General features: G+C 37.5%; 1 protein-coding gene and 1 non-coding gene across 8 annotated transcripts in view; one reads left to right on the plus strand and one right to left on the minus strand.

The window, feature by feature from the left end:
- Positions 1 to 23709, minus strand: part of Rps6kb1 (ribosomal protein S6 kinase B1) — a 47696-nt gene extending 23987 nt beyond the window's left edge. For 2 of the 7 annotated variants that reach the window (XM_046423151.2, XM_046423150.2), the window contains exons 1-4: positions 23481 to 23709; positions 15423 to 15472; positions 13562 to 13682; positions 12306 to 12374 (exon numbers count right to left, since the gene is read on the minus strand). In XM_046423151.2, the coding sequence (XP_046279107.1) occupies positions 12306 to 12374; positions 13562 to 13682; positions 15423 to 15472; positions 23481 to 23621 (381 nt within the window). In that variant the 5' untranslated portion in view covers positions 23622 to 23709. Of the gene's footprint in view, positions 1 to 12305; positions 12375 to 13561; positions 13683 to 15422; positions 15473 to 22880; positions 22979 to 23480 lie in introns of those variants that run through there. The other 5 variants (XR_006846891.2, XR_006846892.2, XM_046423147.2 and 2 more) reach the window with 5 other exon arrangements.
- Positions 15149 to 15224, plus strand: Trnav-cac (transfer RNA valine (anticodon CAC)). Its single transcript has one exon. It is a non-coding gene; the product is annotated as a tRNA-Val (tRNA).
- Positions 23710 to 23889: the final 180 nt, after the last annotated feature.

Raw genomic sequence — 23889 nt, forward strand, 5'->3', positions numbered from 1 at the left:
CTCTAAATAAAATATAAAATAGGGCTGGGGATGTGACTCAGTGGTCGAGTATCCCTGAGTTCAATCCCTGGTACCCACCCCCTCAAAGGCATTCTAGTGCAAAAGAGGCTTGACAGGACAGAATGTGCCTGAGGAATCTATAAACATTTCAGTATGGTAACAAGTGGTTAGAGATTAGGCTGGAGAAGTAGGCAGAGGCCAGGAAATGGCTTTGGCATCTAAGCAAAGGTATTGGAATCTTATTTTAGAGTCAAAGAAGATATGTTAAGATGAGTTAAATAATGTAATGTTTGGCTTTAAGAAAGTGCTAATAGTGGCTGGGCACAGTGGTGAATACCTATAATCCCAGCAGCTCAGGAAGCTGATGCAGGAGGATCACAAGTTCAAAGTCAGCCTCAGCAACTTGGTGAGGCTCTGTCTCTAAATAAAAATATAAAAAGGGGCTGGGGATGTGGCCCAGTGGTTGGGGACCCCTGGTGAATTAAAAAAAAAAAAAAAAAAAAGAAAGTGCTAGTAATGGTATGGAGTTTTAGTGAAGAAATGAGACTAGTTAGAACTTATAGTACAGGAAACTAAGAAGATGAGTAACTAAGAAAATCAAAGTAGAAAAAGAAAAAAAGAAAGGCTAAAGGTATATCAATTGTATTTTCTGAATAATTAAATAAAAACAATGATAGCCTAGTTTCTGTTTAAATAATAGAAAATGGTATCAGTCAATAACAGGAAACGGAAGCGGGGCAAAAAAAGTTTTGGGAAAATAATGTACTGTTTGGACACACTAAGTTGAAGTTCTAGTACCCTAATGGTACACCTCTAGTAAGATGGGAAGTAAATACACAAGGTTATTAGTTGCAACATTACTTGCAACAGTGAAACATTACAAACTTATTCTTAAATTTATATTCGTAAGCCCATTCTTAAGATATTGGTTGAAAACCTATAGTATCTACACAAGGTATTCTTCAAAAGCTATAAAAAGAATAAGGAACACTCTATTATAGCAAGATACAAAAGAGTATATGAGCTGGGTATGGTGGCCCATGCCTATAATCCCAGATACTAAGGAAGCTAAGGCAGGAGGATCACAAGTTTGAGATCACCCAGAGCAACTCAGAGAAAGACTCTGGCTCAAAAAGAAAAAAAAAAGCGGGGTGGGGACTGACAATGTAGCTCAATGGTAAAGCACTCCTGGGTTCAATTCCTAGTACCCAAACAAAAAAAAGTAGTGAGCACCTGAATGAGTGTGTATGTATAATGCTGTCCTTTCGTGCAAGAAAGGGAAAATAAGAATCAGATATGTATCTGCTTACACCTGTAAAAGTGAACATAACAAAGACATACCCAAAGCTATTAAGAGTGGTAGGACAGGAAAGAGACTAAGACTTTTGAGTATCCATTTTTCCTGACAAAATCAAATATTATAATTATAGACATCTTGATTTCTGAAACATATTAATGTTTTACACATTCCTAGAATAAAATATCAACAAAGATGGAAATGGAAAATAAAACTGAATGTGACAGAAATGCATACATTTAATTGAATATTATGCTGATAACTTTACTTAAGAAAAAGAAACTTAACACTAGGCTGCACACACTTGATAATATGTGAATACAAAAAACATTACAAAGAAATCTTAAACCATACTTAGTATGCTTATAGCTTAGTAACAATATCGGTATTGCAATTCTCTTCTGTGTGTGTATGTGTGTGTGCCTGCACACGCGCACGCACACACACACACACACACATGCAGTGGTGGGAATTGAACCCACAGTCTCTCACATGAGGGGCAAATGCTCTACCACTGAGTTGTATAATAACTGTATTGTATAACTGAACAAATGAGTACTTTTATTGATGTTGTTACCAAGGATGGGGATGTAGCTCAGTGCTAGAGTGCCTGCTTAGCATGTGTGAGACCTTGGCTTCAATTTCCACACTTAACAAAAAAGGACCAAGGGAAGAACAACCTTATAAAACTGGACTAGAATTAGGGTGGCAATATGAAGATATGGTTTTAAAAACAAAACAAAACAAAAAACAATTTTCTAGCTCTGTCTACTAAAAAGAGTCACTTTAGTAGCAAGAAACATAGCTAACATGCAGATATTGGTTTGTAAATATCATTCTTTGCCAATAGAAACCAGAGACCTTGGAGAAATGGATGATTTTAGGCCGGAGTCATGAAAAAGTGCAAGGAAAATCTAAAGAACTCCATTATACCAGAAAGTAAGGTACTGCTCAAAAATTGATGTGGATATAGTAAAAGCACAGAGAAGCCTTTTGAAAAGGGATCTCATTAGTGAAATTTAGGACAATTTGAGAACCAAAAATAATGATGACAAAAATAGGTAACACATTGAGATGGAAATACAAGTCCAAGACCAGACTGATTCTCTCTCTCTCTTTTTTTTTTTTAAGACCAGGTCTTGCTGTTACAAAGGCTTGTCTTCAATTCTTGGCCTCAAGTGATCCTCCTACCTCAGCCTATCGAGTCACTGAGACTACAGTTGCACAACACTGTACCTGGCTTTGAGTCTTAAAAAAACAAAGGGAAAAGTACTTCTTAACAGACAAATCACAAAATAGAAAACTATAAATAAATAGAAAAGTCTCTCACCAGGCACAGTGGCCCACGCCTGTAATCCCAGTGACTTGGGAGGCTGAAGCAGGAGGATTGCAAGTTTGAGCAAGGCCAGCCCATGAATTTAGTGAGACCCTATCTCAAAATAAAAAATAAAAAGGGCTGGGGATGTAGCACAGTGGTAAAGTGTCCTTGGATTCACCCTGCCCCCCAGTACTAGGGGGAAAAAAAGAAAAGAAAAATTTTTAAAAAATCTTCATCTTATAGTCACTACAGTAATATTTGAGTTGGGCAAGAAACAAGTGATTATAAAATCACTAGGTAAAAGATTATTAGGGGCCAGGTCTGGTGGTAATCCCAGCAACTCTGGAAGCTAAAGGAGGAAGACTGCAAGGTGGAGGCCAGCCTCAGCAACTTAGCAAGACCCAGTCTCAAAATAAAAAATAAAAGGCCTGGGGATGGCTCAGTGGTAAAGTGCCTCTGGGTTCAATCCCCAGTAACTCCTCCCCACATAAAAAAGAGTATCAGGGGACAGGAAATTCATATTATCTTTAACAATCATCCCATAGATCACTTACTAGCTGCAAAAGGAAAAAACTATTTGTACAATGAAAAATCTAATGAACACTGTCTTAACCAAGTGATCAAACTTAGCTTAATCAAATAATAGAACAGACTGACATAATGTGCCTCCTAAGTCCATGCATGAAAACACAACGGAACCTATGTAACATTCTTCCAAGAGGTGATTAACCAATTTAAAATGTTATTTTCATGAGGAAATGATAACTCTAAGTTAAGGGATATTCTGTAAAATAACAGGCCTGGATTCTTAAAAAAATGTCAGTTATAAAAGATTAAAAAAAAAAAAGTGGGGGTGAGAGGGGACACAACTAAGTAGAACAAAGAAAGAAAGAAAGAAAGAGAGAAAGATGAGGTGAGAGCTAGGTGTGGTGGCACATGCCTGTAATCTCAGCTCTCCGGAGATTGATGCAGGAGGATAGCAACTTCAAGGCCTATCTCAACAACTTATTGAGACCCCATCTCAAAATTATATTTATAAAAGATCTGCAGATGTAGCTTAATGGTAGAGTGCTTGCCTTGTGTTGAATACTAAGAACTGGAGAAAAACAAAAGGATGAGAAATGACTCCAAAGTAAATTAAAGAGAGGATAATTCAATATAATGTGTGAGGCTTGATTAAATCATGGATATTAAAAACAAAACAGTTATAACTTATGTCAGTGAGACAACTGGGTAAGTTTGAATATGGACCAGATATTAGAAAACAAATTGTATATCAATGTTAAATTTTTCAAGTGTGATAATTGTAATGTGGTATCAAAATGCCCTTACTTTTAGCAGATACATATCAAAGAATTCAGGGATGAAATGCTCTGATGTCTTCAAACAGCTCTCAAAATTATACAACAAAAATTAATTAAACTTAAAAACTTAAATAATCATAAATACTTACACATATGTGGGGGCAGGGAATCAAGGAGGGACAGCTGACTATGAAAATATGACAAAACCCAACTGTGATCATTGCACTATTTTTGGACTCTTTAGAAAGTGTGAAAATTTTCAAAGATACGTTATTTCTGAACTGCTTAGAAGGTTTCAATTTTTTAAATAAGCAATTACAGAAATGAGAAGCCAGGGAGTAAGATGCAAAAGTAGCAAAGTAGAATCACAGCAGTCAAGGGAGCTGACTTTAAAATGCTGTGCTCGGGCTGGGGTTGTAGTTCAGCAGCAGAGCGCTTGCCTCATACGTCTGAGGCACTGGGTTCGATCCTCAGCACCACATAAAAATTTTAAAAAATAAAATAAAGATATTGTGTTTATCTACAACTAAAAAAATATTGGAAAATAAATAAATAGATAGATACTGTGCTCTAAAGCTTCAATGCAACACAGCAATAAATTAAAGATGAACCAACTAAAGACCACTGGACTCAGCAATGGGGAAGTCAGTGATGATACAGGGGATAAAAGTTTAACTGAAATAGTAAAGTTATAAGTCACAATACAGTGAGTTAAAAAAAAAAAAAAGCGGGGGGCTTGGGGATGTGGCTCAACAAAATAGTGAAGACTCCCAGCATGATAAGATGTGGATTTTGGAGGGAGGAATTTGGAGGGGACTTAACTATGAAGTCAAACCTTCATGAAAACAAAACATGGAGATGGTAGATAAACAGAGAAAGAGAGTGGTATAGGCTTAAATCTCAAAGGAGAAAGGGTTTTGACCAAAGGGCAGATAAGCAATTTAAAGTAAAAATTTGAGGATGTGGCTCAGTGGAGCACTTGCCTAGCATGCAATAGGCCCTAGTTTGATCCCTAGCACAAAATGGAACAGAACAAAACAAAGTGTATCCATTCTTCCCTTGAATTACATTGTAAGTAAAGTAAGAGGCAGAACTACATTGTCTCAAATGGAAAATCCTAATATCTAGTATATATCCTGGAATATAGAAGGTTCTTAATTAGTTCAAAAAAGGACGGAATGGGAGAAGAATGGCTATTCACTTTTTAAAATATTTTTTTAGTTGTGGATGGACCTTTATTTTATTTATTTATATGCAGTGCTGAGAATCGAACCCAGTGCCTCATACATGCTAGGCAAGTGCTCTTATCACTGAGCTACAACCCCAGCTCAGAATGGCCATTCTTTGGAACCACAAACGTTTGGCCAAAGGTTCTAAAATTTATAATGCTTGTATTATATATTTTGCTTCCAGAATATATTTTTGTTTCAATCAGGAGGGTAGTGACATGGTTGTTTGTAGCCCTTTCCTCAACATTCTACCATGAGCAAATATCCAAATAAGACCGTTCCTGTAAGAAGTAAACAATTTGAGGGGCTGGGATGTGGCTCAAGCAGTAGCGCGCTCGCCTGGCATGCGTGCGGCCCGGGTTCGATCCTCAGCACCACATACAAGCAAAGATGTTGTGTCCGCCAAATACTAAAAAATAAATATTGAAAAATTCTCTCTCTCTCTACCTCTATCTCTCTCACTCTCTCTTAAAAAAAATAAATAAAATAAAATTTAAAAAAAAAAAAAAAAAAAAAAAAAAAAAAAAAAAAAGAAGTAAACAATTTGATTAAACCAAGCAGAATGTCCAGTTGCAAGCAACTCAGTTAATATAACAGGACATATGGTTCTTCTCTGATCATCTTTAAGGCTAGGAAGAGGACTTACAACATATGCAGGTCAGGGAGGTTAGTACTATCTCAAGAATAATAATAAAATGGGAAGGAAAAACCTCAAAAGGAGTCTACAGTCATCTAATCTAGGGATTTAGATATAAAAGCTCTGGACTTATAACCCTAAATAACCTCTTCACTTTCATTATTTTTGCTGTGAGCTTGTTTTCAAGGACAACCAACAAGGAAGGAGATGATATCTGATCCTCTAGACATGCTTGGGGGAAGAAACCCTAGGAGTGGGAAGGAATGATAACCAAGTAGGAGGGGTGAGAAGCTTATATCTAGATACCTGTGCCCCAAATTCAGATTTTCCAATATGCCACCAACACCATCACTGGGGAAAAAAACCACAATATTTTCTTCTTTTCAATAAGATACTTCTGTGAGAAACATATTTCATTCATGTATAATTATGTCTAATATGGACAGCCCTGTTTATCAAATATGAACAAGTAATATATCAAAAGGAATGGATTAAAAAAGAGAGAGAGAAAAGGAATAGATTACTTAAGAATCTTAATGGGGGGTGGGGAAGAATGACAGAACTTTAGATTGTGCAGAAGGGAGTGAGGGGAAGGGAGGGGGTGTGGGATAGAAAGGACGGTGGAATGAGATGGACATTATTACCCTACATACACATATGACTACTGGGGTGACTCTACACCATGTTCAGCTAGAGAAAGGAGAAGTTGTGTTCCATGTGTATAATATGTGAAATTGCATTCTACTGTCATGTATAACTAATTAGAACAAATAAAAAAATCTTAACCAATACTTCTTCCAACACTTCTAAAACACACATTATTATTCTGTATCTAATATGTTTTACAGATTAAAATTCACTAAACTCAAATAATTCCAATATGAATGCCATATAGCAGCTACTTCAAATTGAGGAGTCATTTACATAGCTTAAATGAAAATCAGGAAGGAAGAAAAAAAAGACCAAAATAATACAAATTCTGTAATGTTTTTTTTAAAAGTCTATGATTTTTTTGTGGGAGTAGAGGAGTGCTGGGGATGACACCAAGGGACTCAAGCATACCAGGCATGCATGCGCTCTACCTCTAAGCAACACACTCCCAGCACACTGATTTGTCTTCCCCATTCCCCATACTGAGGATCAAATAAAGTGCTTCACATGCACTAGGCAAGTACTCTACCATTGAGCTACATATCCAGCCCTTTTTTCCTTTTTGTTTAAAAAAAATTTTTTTAAGTTGTTAATGGACCTTTTTAACTTTTTTTTTTAAACATGTAGTGCTGAGAACCCAACTCCGTGCTCCACATACTACGCAAATGCTTTACCACTGTGTTATGATCCTAGGCCACCCCCCTGCCTTTTTTTTTTTTTTACTTTGAGACAAGGTCTGGTTAATTTGCCCAGGCTGCCTTCAAACTTGCAACCCTCTTGCTTCAGAATCTGAAGTAGATGGGATTACAGGCCTGCCTCACTGAGCCCAGTGCATTCACTGTCTTGAGGCTTTTATTTTAAGACAATAGACACTTTTTAGAAATCAGTCCCATACAAAAAGAACAAGAAACTGAACATAATTATTCCATCTGAAGTTAAACTAGGAGACACAAAGACCCTACATCTCAAAAGGTAATGACAGAGTGTGGATAAAACAATGGTCTGTGACTTAGTAGACTGGGGTCAGATCAAACCTAAGTACCAGTAAAGAACAAGATACAAAAAAGTTGATTCCATCTATAAAAACTTAAAAAGTTTCAAAAAACAGAGGCAAAAATATTTTTAAAAATTAGAGGCCAGGCACAGTGGCACATGCCTGTATTCACAGCAATACCAGAGGCTAAGGCAGGAGGATCACAAGTTTGAGTCTAGCCTCAGCAACTTAGCAAGACCCTCAACAAGTTAATGAGACTATGTCTGAAAATAAAATATAAAAAGGGCTGGGTGTGGGAGGATGGGGCTATGGCTCAGTGGAAGAGCTCTTGCATAGCACGTGTGAGGCCCTGAGTTTGATCCTTGGCACCACATAAAAACAAAAACAAATAAAATAAAGGCATGCAGGGCTGGGGATGTGGCTCAAGCGGTAGCGCGCTCGCCTGGCATGCGTGCGGCCTGGGTTCGATCCTCAGCACCACATACAAACAAAGATGTTGTGTCCGCCGAGAACTAAAAAATAAATATTAAAAAATAAATAAATAAATAAAGGCATGCTGTCCATCTACAACTACAAAAAAAAAAAATTTTTTTTTTTTTTTTTAAAAAGGACTGGGGCAGGGCTGGGGTTGTAGCTCAGTGGTGGAATGCTTGCCTCATATGTGTGAGGCACTGGGTTCAATCCTCAGTACCAAATGAAAATAAATAACATAAAGGTATTGTGTCTGTCTACAACTAAAAAAAAAAAAAAAAAAAAAGAAAAAGGCGGGGGTCGCCAGGGATGTAGCTCAGTGTAAAATGCCCCTGGGTTCAATCCCCAGTACAAGAGGAAAAAAACATTAAGGGTATTAAAGACTACAGAAAGCCAAAGGTAGAAAGCTAAAAATCTGAAAGTCTGCATAAGGAACAGATAAAGCAAAAAGATTCGCATCCCTGCACTAAACAGGGAGCTAGTTCTAGGAAAGTATGCTCTCCAGGAAAAAAAAAAAAAAGAGTAAAGGATAAGATACAGAGTGAGATACTAAAGTAAAAAGGTGAATTTAGTCAAAGTCTACAAGTTGAAAGGTGAGCTCTCCATCTCTTCTCTCACCCAGTTCCAGAAAACTTTATAAAGACAAAAAGAATGGAGGACTTTCCCCAACTGATATGCCTCAGAAAAAAAGACTTAAAGACATTATTGCTTGGAGGTTCTTAGTTAATTAACAGCTAACTATTTAAATTCCCTACAATGAAGCCTACACATAGAACTTCAGATCAGCTTTTCAGAGTGCCACTCTTAAACAGGAACAATCAGTGAAGGATACCAGGCATCTAAAGAAAGCCTCTAACACCGACATGAGAGATAAACCAAAGTCAAAACAGAAACTCAGAAAAGACACAACACACGGAAGAAAAGACAACTTAAAGAATTATATGTGGCTCAGTGGTAGAGTGTCTGCCTGGTATGTATAAGGCCCTGGGTTCAATCCACAGCACTACAAAATAAATAAATAATTAAAACCTCAGCTGGGTGTGGTATGGCACACCTGTAATTCCAGTGGCTCAGAAGGCTGAGGTAGAAGGATTGCAAGTTCAAGGCTCACCAGAGCAATTTAACGAGACTCTAAACAACTTAATAAGACCCTGCCTCAAAATATAAAGCAAAAAGGGCTGGAGATGTGGCTCAGTAGTAAAGCACCAGCTATGGGTTCAATCCCTGGCACCATAAACACAACAACAACAAAACAAAAACAAAAACCTCAGAAGGGGCTGCAGATGAAATGCAGCGATAGAGCACTTGCTTACAATATGGGAGGACCTGGGTTCAATTTCAAAAGAAAAAACAAATAAAAACCCTCCTCAGGGGGATAAGAGAAGATAATGTTTTCATAAAACAGTTTTCTATAAACAGAAAGCAACAAGGACTGAGTGTGCTGGTGCATGCCTATAATCCTTAGCAAGAGACTGAGGCAAAAGGATTCCAAGTTCAAGGCTGGCTGGGGAACTTAAAAGACCCTGTATCAAAATAAAAGGGTCAGAGATACAGCTCAGTGGTAGAATATTCCTGGGTTCAATCCCTAGTACCATACCCACACATACACACACAACACAATCAGTGCTAAGATTGATCTCACAATAGTTTATAGTAGAATGATGATTAACAGAGACTACAGAGAGTAGGATGGATGGAGGGATAGGGAAAAGTTTATCAAATGGTATTTACTCATTTACAGATATAGGAGCAAGAAGTTCTGGTGTACTACTGCACAATAAGGTAACTATAGATAACAATAATATATTATACATTTCAAAAAGCTAGAAGAGCCAGGGGTGGTGATATATAGCTATAGATCCAGCTACTTGAGAGGATGAAGCAAGATTATTTGATCACAACTGAGCCCAAGAGTTTAATCACCCCACCACCACCACTACCACTACCAAAAAAAAAAAAAAAAAAAAATAGAGTTAACAGAACTTTTGAATTTTCACCACAAAGAAATGACAAATGTTTGAAGAGATAAATATGTTAACTGGATTTAAACATTATGCAGGGGTGGGGATGTAACTCAGTGGTTGAGTGCTTGCCTAGCATACACAAGGCCCCGAGTTCCATCCCCAGTCCCACACATATAGACACACAAGTACAAAGGTATAATAAAGAAATTCTCGAACATTCAAGATTTTTTAAAATATTTTTTTAGTTGTAGATGGATGCAATCCTTTTTTTTTATGTGATGATGAGGACCGAATATGTGCTAGGCAAGCACATGGGCTACAACAGCAGCTCCAAACATGCAATATTTTTTTAATGTTTACCGTCATACACCCTTTTTCAAGGTGCTATTAGCAGAAGGAAACAAGGCATAACTAAGAAAAAGAATCATATGGGATCCAGAAAACAGGATCCAATATTGAAGGAGCCAACAATCAATTCTAAGGACCATAATGAAGAGACAGTAATGACAGGTCTATCCAGAGACCTACCAGTCCAGATGAAAACAGGGGAATAGAAGGTTTCTAAAGAGAGGTCTTTAAGAAAATAAATGGAACTGATAGATTATCTAATAAATCAGCCCAAATCCAAGACTTCAGGTGTCTCAAAGAGTTGTTGAAAGGTGTGAGAAGACATTAGCAAAATCAAAGCAAATGGAAATCACCAAAATGGCTAAGTGACTAGACTGCTACCACACAATGAATTCATGATAACTAGCCAAAACTCTACTTTTAAGTCTAGTAAATCTTCACCACTTGGTTTATTTGTAAAGAGTATATTTACAGTAATATACTGACATTGACTCTTTCTTTTTATTCTAACCCCATGGCGGGGGTGGGTGGGGGGTGAGGCTGAGTATTTATTTATTTATTTTGCGTGAACCTGGGACCTTGCGCAAGCCAGCAGAGCACTCTACCACTGAGCGTCCCCAGCCCCTAACATTGACTCTTACAAAATTATTTCTCTAGGCTAATGCCAATAATTGATGTTCTTATTTCAATTCCCTAAGCCTTTTCACATTATTCTACTCAACTAAAAACACTTTCTAATATCAGGCATTTAAAAATAAAAAAAGTTACACACACACACACACACACAGTCAAAGAAAATGAACCAAAATGAGAGGATATGAAAAGTGAGGAAAAAAAGAAATTAATATCCTTAATTATTATTTTTTTAAATCTTTATTTTTTAGATGAAGGTGGACACACAACATCTTTATTTCATTTTTTGTGGTGCTGAGGATGGAACCCAGTGCCTCACGCATGCTAAGCGCATACTCTACCATTGAGCCACAACCCGAGCCCCAAGATCCTTAATTATTATAATAGGAAGTCAACACATAATTCTAAAACTGAACTAAGAAATAGCAGTATATGCTTATTACTTAACAATATGGACACTAGTCATGTGTGATGGCACACACCTATAAACCCAGCTACTCACTGAGGAGATGGATTTTAAGTTTGAGGCCAGTTTGAGCAACTTAGTGAGACCCAGTTTTAAAATAATATTTAAAAGGGGACTAGCAGAACTGGGGCTGTGGCTCAATGGTAGCTCACGTGCTTGGCATGTGTGAGGCATTGGGTTCAATTCTCAGCACCACATATAAATAAATAAAATAAAGGTCTATCAATAACTAAAAAAATATTTTAAAAGGGGGGCGGCACTAGGGCTTGGTGCAGTGGTGTACACCTTTAATCCCACCTGAGACAGAAGAATCTCGAGTTCAAAGCCAGCCTCAGCAACTCAGTGAGGCCCTAAGCAACTCAGCAAGACCCTGTCTCTGAATAAAATATAAAAAAGGGCTGAGGATGTAGCTCAGTGGTTAAACATCCCTGGGTTCAATCCCCAGTATCAAAACACAAAAGGGGATGGGGTGGGCTTGGGATGTAGCTCCATGGCAGAATGCTTGCCTAGACCTGAGTTTAACACCTAGCACACACACCCCCCACCAAAAACAAGAAAAAGAAAAAAAGAGACCAAAACCAGCTAGATTTACTTCAGAGAACTGAAAGTGCTCTCCTTTCCACACTCACCAGGCAGAAATAAAACAGGAATAAAAGTAACAAAACAGACCTCACTTTCTAAGAGGATAATTATTAGAAATAATTCCTCCCATCCTTTGGTGCTAGAGATTAAACCTAGGGCCTCATGCAAGCTAAGCACATGCTCTGCCACTGAGCTACAACTTGAGCCTCCAGAAACACATTTGCTTTTTTTCTTTTTTGGTGGTACTAGGGATTGAACCCAGGGCTCCCTACATCCTAGACAAGTCATCTACCACTGAACTATCTTTTCAGTCCCTAGAAATACATTTTTCTGACTGAGAATTCAAAGTCAAACTTTTATAGCAATAAAAAACATTGTGTGGAGGGAATAAAAGTAGGAGGAGGGAATCACCTTTTTAAGCACCTTCATGGCAAATATTTTCCCAGTATTTGCTCCTGTTACTTTTCGTACTTGAAAAACCTGAATAAAGAAATAAAAATTTGTGTTATTAAAAGCCAAATTATGTGAGTTATGCTCCCTTACTTGCTATTTATATGAAACAATTAACACAATAGTTTATATTGTAAAACTTAGCACCAAGAAGTAGTATGGGCAAAAATGATCAGCTGGAATAGACCATATTTTAAATTTTACTAGTGAAATCTGTTAAACATGGAACTTTCTTGTTTGTTCTGCTGCCATCTGTTGGCAATGATAGAAAGCGACCATCTAGTGATGAGAACTCTGTGCTACTTTAATACATAAAATCCCAGTTTACTTAGAATAAATTATAGTCAGGGTTTCCAAAAGCATAACAAACTCAAAAATTATAAAATACTTCATAAATTTATTCCAGAGATGCCACTGTTCTTGTTTCATATAAAACTATTTAATAATAGTTGATATGGAATTGCCATTTACCCATTCCATTAAAAAATAGCTATCTATAAAACATTTTCATACAACAGTTAAAATATGTGAATTTGAAGTGCATGTGCTACACATTCAGAATGGTCAAAACATATGATATGTCCTTAAGCTAAAGAATAAACTACACATGTCACATTTGGCAAAAATTAATACTTTATAATAATATAAATAATTATGAAAACCTAATCCTAACCAAGATGTTACCTAAATTCTGTCTCTTGAAATAAAATGGCTGGATGTAAGTTTTCTTGGACAGAACACCTAATGGTGAGGTCTTGCCTACGGCAAAACTATGATAGTAAAATTTCGTCTGCTTTCTTATTTTTTCAGTTTCCCTAACTTGATTTCTCCAGGTAATTGCAAATCAAAGAAAATCAATTGAGATTAAGAGATCAATAACAGATAACTTAATGTGCATGCCTTTTGAAAGTAAGCAGTAGTTTGTAAAGGATACTTATACAAGGTATCATTTAACTAAAGGAAAGAATCCATCTTCTAATACTAGACTTTGCCTGGCACAGTGCCTACTTATTTAACAAATACTAAGCATCTATATGTGGCAGATTTTTACCTGTGTGGTAGTAGCAAGAAAGAAAATGGAACTATTTACATCCCTCAAGTCAAACCATATTCTTTGCTAATGGCTAACAAAGATTAAAGATAACTGCTAGAACAAGGGTATAAAAAGCAATCTAACCAATACAGACAACAGCTCTCATTTCAAAAATACTTCCTACCTTTCCATAGCCCCCTTTACCAAGTACCCGAAGTAGCTCAAAACATTCTGGTCTGATTTTTTCTGGCCCTCTGTTCACACTAGTTTCTGAGATTTCAAATTTCTCACAATGTTCCATGCCACTGGGAAGAAAAGCACAACCAAAAGTAAATTTGCAAAAAGTTAAATTATCTTCGTCACATTGTTAGAAAGCAATAAGAGAAATGGAATCCAATTAAGTAAAAGGAAAAAAGTACACAACAATAAAACTAGTTATCTGTGCTCTAAGAAAATTGATGATTTAATGACATGGCAGGTCATTATCAGGGTGGGCTGATAATTGTCTATCTGCTTGTTCACAGAATGCGCCATCATTTATTTTCATACGCATGAAGCACCTCCAAACTAAGGGAAATTAGAATAAGTTTATTAAGGTGACAAAGGAAAAAATCTTCTAGTTATTCAAATATAGTTGAATACTTATTCACATTTAGATTTCCTAGGATCTTTCAAAACCTATCCAATTCAAATGTCCATGAGAAAAGGTATTATATAACACCATTTGTCAACTTCAGCCGAAATCAAAGATCTTTCAAAATTTACAATTAGTTCATCCTTAGGCTACAAAAATTCTTGCTAATAAAATTTATCCATGGCCAGGCATGGTGGCACACACCTGTAATCCCTACAATTTGGGAGGCTGAGGAGGATAATCACAGGTTTGAGACTATCTTGGGCAACTTGATGAGATTCTGACTCAAAATAAAAAATTTAGCCAGGCATGGGAACACACAACTAATCCCAGCGGCTCAAGGCTGATGCAGGATGATCACAAGTTCAAAGCCAGCCTCAGCAACTTAGGGAGACCCTAAGCAACTCAGAAAGGTACTATCTCTAAAAAAATATATAAAACAAGGATTGGGAGCCCGGCACAGTGGCACACGCTTGTAATCCCAGCTGCTCTGAAGGCTGAGGCAGGAGGATCACAAGTTCAAAGCCAGACTCAGCAAAAGTAAGGCACTAAGCAACTCAGTAAGACCCTGTCTCTAAATAAAATTTTTAAAAATAGGGCTGGGGATGTGGCTCAGTGGTTAAGTGCTCCTGAGCTCAATCCCTGGGAAACCGCCCCCCCCCTCCCCCCGCCACAAAAAAGGGTTGGAATATGGTTCAGTGGTTAAGTGCCTCTGGTTTCAATCCTTGGTACCAAAAAAAAAAAAAGAGCTGGGGATGTAGCTCAGTGGTAGAGCACCCCTTGGTTCAATCCCCAGTACTGGCACAAATAAATACTCCAAAAGGGGTGGCAATTGTGTCTGTCATTTATGTTTCCTATATGAGTGATCTATATTCTCAATCTCCTCCCATACCAAAGCTTTTTACCTGAGTGTCTGGTGCAGATCAGATTAATCACCATACTCACTGAATACAGCTTGTTTAAAATGATTTAAGACTGCATGAATATGTTTGAATGATGTATTAAAAAAAACTAGACACGTTTGATTTTTTTAATACAAATTTTTCAGTGAAAAAAATTTAGATTCACTCAATACACCATGAATTTGAATAAACAGCTTTTTATCAAAAGCTATACATAATATTAAAACTCTGGGGGGCTGGGGATATAGCTCAGTTGGTAGAGTGCTTGCCTCACGAGTGCAAGGCCCTGGGTTCAATCCCCAGCCCCAGCACCTGGAAAAAAAAAAAAAAACAACTCTGGATATGTTATTATATTGATCAGATTTTGGTGCCAAACTCAATAAACCAAGTCTATAAGAATGACTAGATATTTAATAACAAGTTACTGGAATCACTTGATGGCTATGAACTAGAACTAGTAAAACCTACTTGAAGGAAAGCACAATGAAAATCTTTTCATATAAACTTACAGTTCATATGGTCCAACTCCCCCATGGTCCATGCTTTCATTTAACTGACCCTGAAAAATATGTTAAAAATTTTAGAAGTAAATAATCACATACACATAAAATTAAAAAGTTTAATGTTTTATCTTTTTTTTAATGTTTTATCTTATAACTGAAAAAGAATTAAGTAAATAAACCATCTTAAAAATTTTCTATACTTTAATAATCAGCAAATATGGTGGTGAACAAAATAAAGTACACAATACTATGGGGCTTCACTTTCAATTTTTTTTCTCTTTTAATTTCTTCCTCCCCTCCACATTTTTCACTTTTAATTTCACATTATAACTATACTACAGAGTCCACGCATTCATTATTTCAAAACAAAATCAACTGGCATTTCCTTCAAAAATGACATATATCTATTAAAAATATATTCGTGTGCATGATGAAACTGAAGGCATTACATTCTGAGTTATTAAATCAAATTATTCACACAAAGTGCTATTCTGCTATGCTTCTGTCAGGAAGACTAACACAATGCTCTGAACTAAGTCTAAGATAATCACAACTAGTCTAAGATATGTAATGTACAATAGAGCTAATCAGGGAAAAATAATTAAGCAATGTACTCAAATATTTAGGATTCATGCTGACCATTCTGACTACAGAGTAAATGAGTAAAAAAATTTAATTAACCTTATATGCACTAGTAATGAACAATCCCCAAATGAAATTAGGAAAACTTCACTCACAATTGCATCTATAAGAATAGCTTAGAAGCCTGGTGTGGTGATGCACACCTGTCATTTCAGTTACTTGGAAGAATGAGACAGGAGGATCACAAGTTTCAGGCCAGCCCTGGCAATTTAGCAACACCCTGTCTCAAAAAATAAATAAAAAGGTTGGGAATGAAGCTCAGTGACAGAGCACTCCTGGGTTCAATCCCTAGTATCCCTGCTCCCCAAAAATAATAGCTTAGGGGCTAGGGTTGTATCTCAGTGGAAGAGGGCTTGCCTAGCATGTGTGAGGCACTGGGTTACATCCTCAGCACCACATAAATATAAATAAATAAAATAAAGGCATTGTGTCCATCTACAATGAAAAATATTTTTAAAATAGCTTAGAAAAAAATGTGTCAAAAGTGGCAAGACTTGTTAGAACAGTGAAAAGTATGATATAGCTGGGCACAGTGGCACACATCTGTAATCCCAATGACTTGGGAGGTTAAGGCAGGGGATTGCAAGTTTGAGGCCAGCCTCTCAAAATAAAAAATAAAAAGGGGTTGAGATGTAGCTCAGTGGTAAAGTGCCCCTGTGTTTAATCCCCAGTATCAAAAAGAAAAAAAAAATTATAAAACATCACTGAGAAAATTTTTTTAAAGATTTAAATATTCCCTGGGGTGATGTATGCCTATAATCCCAGCATCTTGGGAGGCTGAGGCAAGAGGATTTTGAGTTCAAAGCCAGACTCAGCAATGGCAAGGAGCTAAGCAACTCAGCGAGATCCTGTCTCTAAAAAAATACAAAATAGGGCTGGGGATGTGACTCAGTGGTTGAGTGCCTCTGAGTTCAATCCCCAGTACCAAAAACTGAAAAAAGAAAAAAAAAAAAAAATCGAAATATTCCTGTTTAGGTTCCTTGTTTATAGATTAGAAGACTTAACATTGTCAAGTCACAATACTAACCAAGATGGTCTACAGAATAGATTGAATCCTATCAAAATCTGAGGTTCCATTCTTGAGGATGTAGACAAGTTCATTCTAAAATTCATATAGAAATGCAGGGAACCGGGCTAGGGTTGTAGCTCAGTGGTAGAGCACTTGCCTGGCCCATGTGTGGAACACTGGGTTTGATTCTCAGCACTGAATATAAATAAAAAATAAAGGGCTGGGGTTGTGGCTCAAAGGTAGAGTGCTCGCCTAGCACATTCGAGGCCCTGGGTTTGATCCTCAGCACCACATCAAATTAACTGAATAAAATAAAGGTATTGTGTCCAACTACAACTAAAAAATATTTTTTTAAAAATAAAGTTTTTCCAACAACTAAAAAATGTATAATGTTATATATATACATACACATAAATATAAAATATTATATATTAACGAAATGTGAGAGACCCCCAAAAGCCAAAACGATCTTGAAAAAGAACAATGTTGAAGGACTAACACTTCTCAATCTGAAAACTTAGCTGGGTGTGGTGGTGCATGCCTGTAATTCCAGCAATTTGGGAAGCTGAGGCAGGAGTATTCCAAGTTCCAGGCCAGTCTCAGCAAGTTGGTAAGGCCCTAAGCAACTCAGGGAGAACCTGTCTCCAAAAAACAAAACAAAAAAAAAGGTGGGGGTGGTGGTGTTGGGAATGTGGTTCGGTGATTAAGTGCCCCTGGGTTCAATCCCCAATATCAAAAAACAAAACAAAACTTAATACACAGCTACAGCAATCAAGATAGTAGAGGCAAAGGACAGACATATGGATCAATGAAGTAGAATTGAGAACCCAGATATAAATCCTTTCATTTACAGTCATTGATTTCGACAAAGATGCCAAGAATATTCAGTTTGTTTTTCAATAAATGGTGCTGGAATAACCAGATATTCACATGAAAAAAAATAATTTGTATCCTTACTTTACAACATACATAAAAATTAACTCAAGATAGGTATGAAGGCACATACTTATAATCCCAGTCATGTGGGAGGCTGAGGCAGGAGCACTGCAAGTTGGAGGCCAGTCTCAGCAATTTAGTGAGGCCTTAAACAACTTAGTGGACACTGTCTCAAGAAAATAAAAAATAAAAAGGGTTGGGGATGTAGCTCGGTGGTCAAGTGCCTCCGGGTTCAATTCTCAGTAACAACAATAACAACAATGACAACAACAACAACAAAAACCTTCAAAATGGATCAAAGATTTAAACCTAAGAGATAAAATGCAGAATAAACACAGATAATGATGAAGTAGGTAATGATTTCTTAGATCCATCACTGAAAACACAAATGATTAAAGAAAAAGAACTGATCATCTAGATTCACTGAAAATTAAAAATCTTGGCCTTCAAAACATACCATTAAGGGCTGGGGTTGTGGCTTAATGGTAGAGCACTTGCCTAGCATTGTGAGGCATTGGGTTTGATTCTCAGTATCACATAAAATAAAGTAAAAAAGGTCCATCAACAACTAAAAATATTTTTTAAAAAATACCATTAAGAAAGTGAAAAAAGTCAGGCACAGTAGCCCACGCCTATAATTCCAGCGACTCCAGAGGCTGAGGCAAGAGGATTGTGAGTTTGAAGCTAGCTTTGGCAATTCAGCAAGACCTATCTCAAAATTAAAAAAAAAAAAAAAAAAAAAATGGGGGTTGGGGGTACTGGAGATTTAATCCAGGAGCAATTTACAATTAAGCTACATCCCCAGTCCTTTTCATTTTTTGAGACAGGGTCTCATTAATATGCTTAGGGCCTCACTAAATTGCTGAGGCTGGTCTTGAACTTAGGATCCTCCTGTCTCTCAGCCTCCTGAGCCACTGGGATTATAGGTGTACATCACTGCACCTGGCTCAAAATTTAAAAATTTAAAAAGGAAAGGGGGACTGGAGATATATAGTTCAGCGGTAGAGCACCTCTGAATTCAATCCCCCAGCACCAAAATAATAATAACAAAATTAGCAGCAGGAATTCAGTTATTGGTATAAAATACAGTTTTAAAATGAAAATTACTGAATAGTCGTTTTACACAAAAGAGTATCACTTTAGAAAAGGCTCTAAAAAATCAGAAGTCTTCAAGTTAAAATTTTAGAACAATTCCAAAGACATTTAGGCTAATATATCTTTAAAGTTATCAGTATACAGCCAAGATACACAATGAAACTGGTAGTATTCTTAAAGAATAGACATTCAAAAGCCTAAAAACACAAAATTTAGTCATAACTTGTTCATGGCGTAAACTTACTATCTTAGTCATAATTTGCTCATGTGTGAACTCAGGATAAAGTGTAAAACCAGGATGTATATATGTTTCATGACTGAACTGATGCAAATGGATAGGGCACTATCAAGCTGAAAAATAATTCTCACAGTTTCAACTGTATACAATTTTCGAACAGAAGTGGTATGAATGGCTATGGTTAGTTTCTTTGGTCACTGTTGCTCCATATAATCACCTCTGATGGCTTAAAGACAAAAGACTAACTTCTCCTAGATGTGATAAAAGTGGTATTACATAATTGTTTTTTTTAATGACCATTTTACTTAATTCTAAATTAAAGACCACAGAGTAGTTAACACAGAACCATTACTTTGAAGCCACCTCATAAGATATGCCCTTTGGCTATGTTTCATTTCCGGAGCTGGCCAGGCCTGTAACACCACCTGCATCTTTGCCTATAACTTCTACCCGTTACCTTCTAGGGCAAAGGCACAAAAGGTGTAATTCTTTCTGCTCCTCCTTTAGAAAAGTCTCACACCAGAACAATGAAGCTTACACTATATAATACACACTAAAGACATTCTTTCACAAGAAACTATTCAGAATTTTTTCTGCTCTCTTAAGCTTTACGATTCATCCAATACTTTTTCTGTGTGCCACTATGATTGACAAAAAAGGTACTATACAAGATACACTGTTTCAAACTAGCCCACCAGAATGACTATTTACAAAGTTTTAAATTAAAAATGTATACAAATTCAAATTAATATGCCTATACCCAATGCAAGAGAGTAGATTTTATAAAAGTTTAAATAAATTATCCTTAGTCCAGATATTTGTTAAATCACTTATCCATGGTTGGGATATAGCTCAGTGGTTAAGTACTTGGCCTAGCATGGGCAAACCAGGGGTTTGATTACCAGTGCACACAGGCACACACACTCTACAAAAGATTTTTAGGAAATCAATTATCCACTTGTCTGAATGTACACATATACTTCCTTTATGAGATTCAGTAATCCAGATGAACTGGGAGAAAGGGATAAACCTTGCCCAAAATCTCAGGCTATTTAAAAATAGTTGCTGCTTTATGTTAATTACATATTACAAGACAAGACAATTACTGATGAGATTTTTTTCTATAATTTTCAAAATCATATTTAAGTATACACTACCTAGTACTTAGTTTTTCAAAAATATTCTACTCAATAAAAATATGATATCCCAATCTGAAACTTGTATAGTAAGCCTCTATGATTATTATAATCCCTGGTACCAAAAAAAAAAAAAAAAAAAAGAAAGAAAAAAAAAGGGCTGGGGATATGGCTCAAGTTGGTAGAGTGCTTGCCTTGCTTGCACAAGGCCCTAGGTTCGATGCTCAGCATCACATACAAAAAAATAATAATAATCCCCCATCAAAACTCTAACCCATTGGTTTTAATATACACTATTACATTCCTCTGGGTGTTCAATCAGGGTTTGTTTTGTGTTTAATTAGATAACAGACATTCTTCTACTTTATCCATAAATGCATCAATTCAATCTCTTCATCATTTAGTCTCTGAAAATTTAATTAAGCATGTAAAAACCTATACTTACAGATTCACTCAGTGTAACATATCTAAAAAGGCATATAGGATCAATGATTAAAAGAAAAAAACCCTGACGTTACAGTTCTAAAAATACTATAACTGCATTTATAATTAAGTTTCTAGGTATGAATGAGGGTAAACTTGATTGATTGGTTCATTGCCAAGGAAATGAGTAGTACCTGTCAGTACTGCCATGAATCAGCTAACTTTTTAATGTACCAATGTTTTCTTTTATATAAGGAAGCTGATTCATAGGGAATAGGGAGCGGGAGCATGGAGGAACAAGCGAACTCTAGATAGGGCAGAGGGGTTGGAGGGGAAGAGAGGGGGCATGGGGTTATTGATCATGGTGAAATGTGATGATCATTATTATCCAAAGTACAGGTATGAAGACACAAATTGGTGTGAATATACTATGCATACAACCAGAGAAATGAAAAATTGTGCTCTATATGTATAATAAGAATCGAAAGGGGGACTGGGGTTCTGGCTCAGTGGTGGAGCACTTGCCTAGCACACGCGAGGCCCTGGGTTAGATCCTCAGCACCACGTAAAAATAAATAAATAAAATAAAGGTAATGAGTCCAACTACAACTAAAAAATGAATACTTAAAAAAAAAAGAACTGCAATGCTTTCTGCTGTCATATATTAAAATAAATAAACAGCACTGCTAAGTAAGACATTTTACTGAAGGCTCTCTCTCAAAATCTTTTGCTCTTAATTACCTTTGCTCTTTTTTGAAACTTCCTCTTCCTAAAGTAATGGCCACATTTCTTGGCTTTTCCATTTTTTCTGGTCCCCTCTGCCATAACCTATCAGAATCTTATAGTCCCCCTCCACCACATCCTATCAGAATTTTGCTATGCTCATCAAAACAAAAGCCCAGGAGTAAAGCTAACCTGTAACACTTAGTGTTTCTGAAACACATTTAGAATGTGAGAAGAAAAACAAAGTCCCCGTTCATATAAGGAATCTTAATACAATAGTATACTTTCAAAGGAGTATAAACCTGTAGTCTGGAAAATCGGTTCAACTAACAAAGACATAACACATTCTTTCTATCTAGTTTTCTCCCCTGCCCTACTCCACAGCCACTTCCATATGGAACCAATACAACAGAGTATATTAAACATAAAAAGTAATCTTGTATTTGTTTCAAACTGTATTTAGTGTTCACTATGTCCAATTAAGAGGCTAACTAGAATTCCATACAAAAATATATCAGTTTAAAAAAAATTTCTCAATACCCACCTTCTAAACTGTGTGACTTCGATTGAAACTCATTTGATTATGAAAAGAACAGTATTATTTTAGCCCACTTAGTTTCATGAAGTGTTCTAAGTTCTTTACATATAGCATCTCAATCTTTGGTCAGCAGTAGGACACAATTTACTTGCCAGAGGAGGAAAATTGGGGGTGAGAAAAGAGAAGGGAAGCCCTTTATGCGGTTACAGCAAACATCTGACAGCAGTCATAAGTTACATATACACAATGGAATTTAGGATCTAAATTGCCATGAGGTTAACTTTGAAGACCGTTTGTCCATAATCAGTAATAAACTACATCATTTTTGCACTGCAGGTGCAATTTGGTTTTTTTCCCATAAGTATCTTAGAAAAATTTATATTTCATAAAGAATAACCAATAGTATCACAGCAAAGGTAAAATTGAGACGTGCATTAGGAAAAACAACTCTAAATTTAGCACCCTAAATTACAGCAAGGAAAGTCCTCACACCACTATTCACAAGTCTCAGTTTAAGCAATTTATTTTTGGCAAGCCAAATCACAGCTGTCAACACTGGTTTTTTCCCACCCCAAAATTACATAAATTATTCTGAAAAAAAATACAGACATCTTCAACTTGGAGGAAATTAAGTTACAAATGCCGTGTGTCATTATAGATACTTAAAAAAAAAAAAAAGTCACACGGAAGGGGGTTTAAAAAAAAAAAAGGCAAACAAACAAACCCTGGAAGATGCAGCAGAGCCCCCTTGCTCCCGAAATAAAACTCCTGGTGGCTGTAACAGCAGCGGCAGTGCTACTCCCGACAGAAGTTTTCAGCTGTCACTTCTAACAGCTGAGCGCTTCCTAGGAGAGAAGCGACAGGCCGAGAAGAGAGGTGGTTGTGGGAGGTCTGAAGATTTAATACTTGAAATCTTACACTCCGAGGGAAACCCTTCCGCGCTTCACCTGCACTTACGGGACATTTGGCACCCCCATCCCCCAAACACACGCTCACACCACCCGTGTCCTGCCACACTCAAGTTCAACAGCTCCAGAAATCGACCACGCGCCCTTTTCTCCACCTCTCTACAGACAGATTGCTGGGGGCTCCGCTGATCTAGGGATAAGGGCGCGACCTGCACCTGCGAGCCCCGCAGAGGCCTCATACCTAGGGCCAGGTCCTCCCCGCCAGGTCCCCTGCGCGGCCGCGCGGCGCCTCAGCTAGTCCAGGAGACTACTCGCGCCCCCCAGGGTCTCCGTGCTCTAGGACACGCCAGGCTTCCTGGGCCCGCGCCGCCGCCCTGGCCCTGTCACCTCGGGCCCCCCGGGACCCCGGGCCTCACCCCCTCCTCCAGCTCATCCTCAGAGCCTGCGTCCTCTGGCTGGTCCAGGTCTATGTCAAACACTCCTGCCATGTCCTCAGCTTCCCTGTCTCGGAAGTCAGGCGCTGGGTAAAAGCCGTCCCGCCTCCGTCGTCGCCTCATGGGCCCGGACCCGCCGCAGCCACAGCCGCCGCTGCCGCCATCACCGGCTGCTTAGGCTTAGTGCGTCTGCGCCTAGGCCCCAGACTGGCTCTTCAAGTTCAGCGCTAGAGCATGCGCATAGAGTTCCATGAAGTCAAACTGTGGGCAGTGAACATGCGTAGAACTATCTCCAGGATCCAGGTACTGGCAGAAACATGCGCAAAACTCCACCCGAAGCCTCGCTGGGAGACTAAAGCATGCGCATTGTCAGCCAAAGAATTTGATGGAC

This window comes from Marmota monax, unplaced genomic scaffold, assembly GCF_021218885.2.
Source record: "Marmota monax isolate L192 unplaced genomic scaffold, Marmota_monax_Labrador192_F-V1.1 WCK01_AAM20220418_F8-fsc00171, whole genome shotgun sequence".
Classification (NCBI taxonomy): domain Eukaryota; kingdom Metazoa; phylum Chordata; class Mammalia; order Rodentia; family Sciuridae; genus Marmota; species Marmota monax.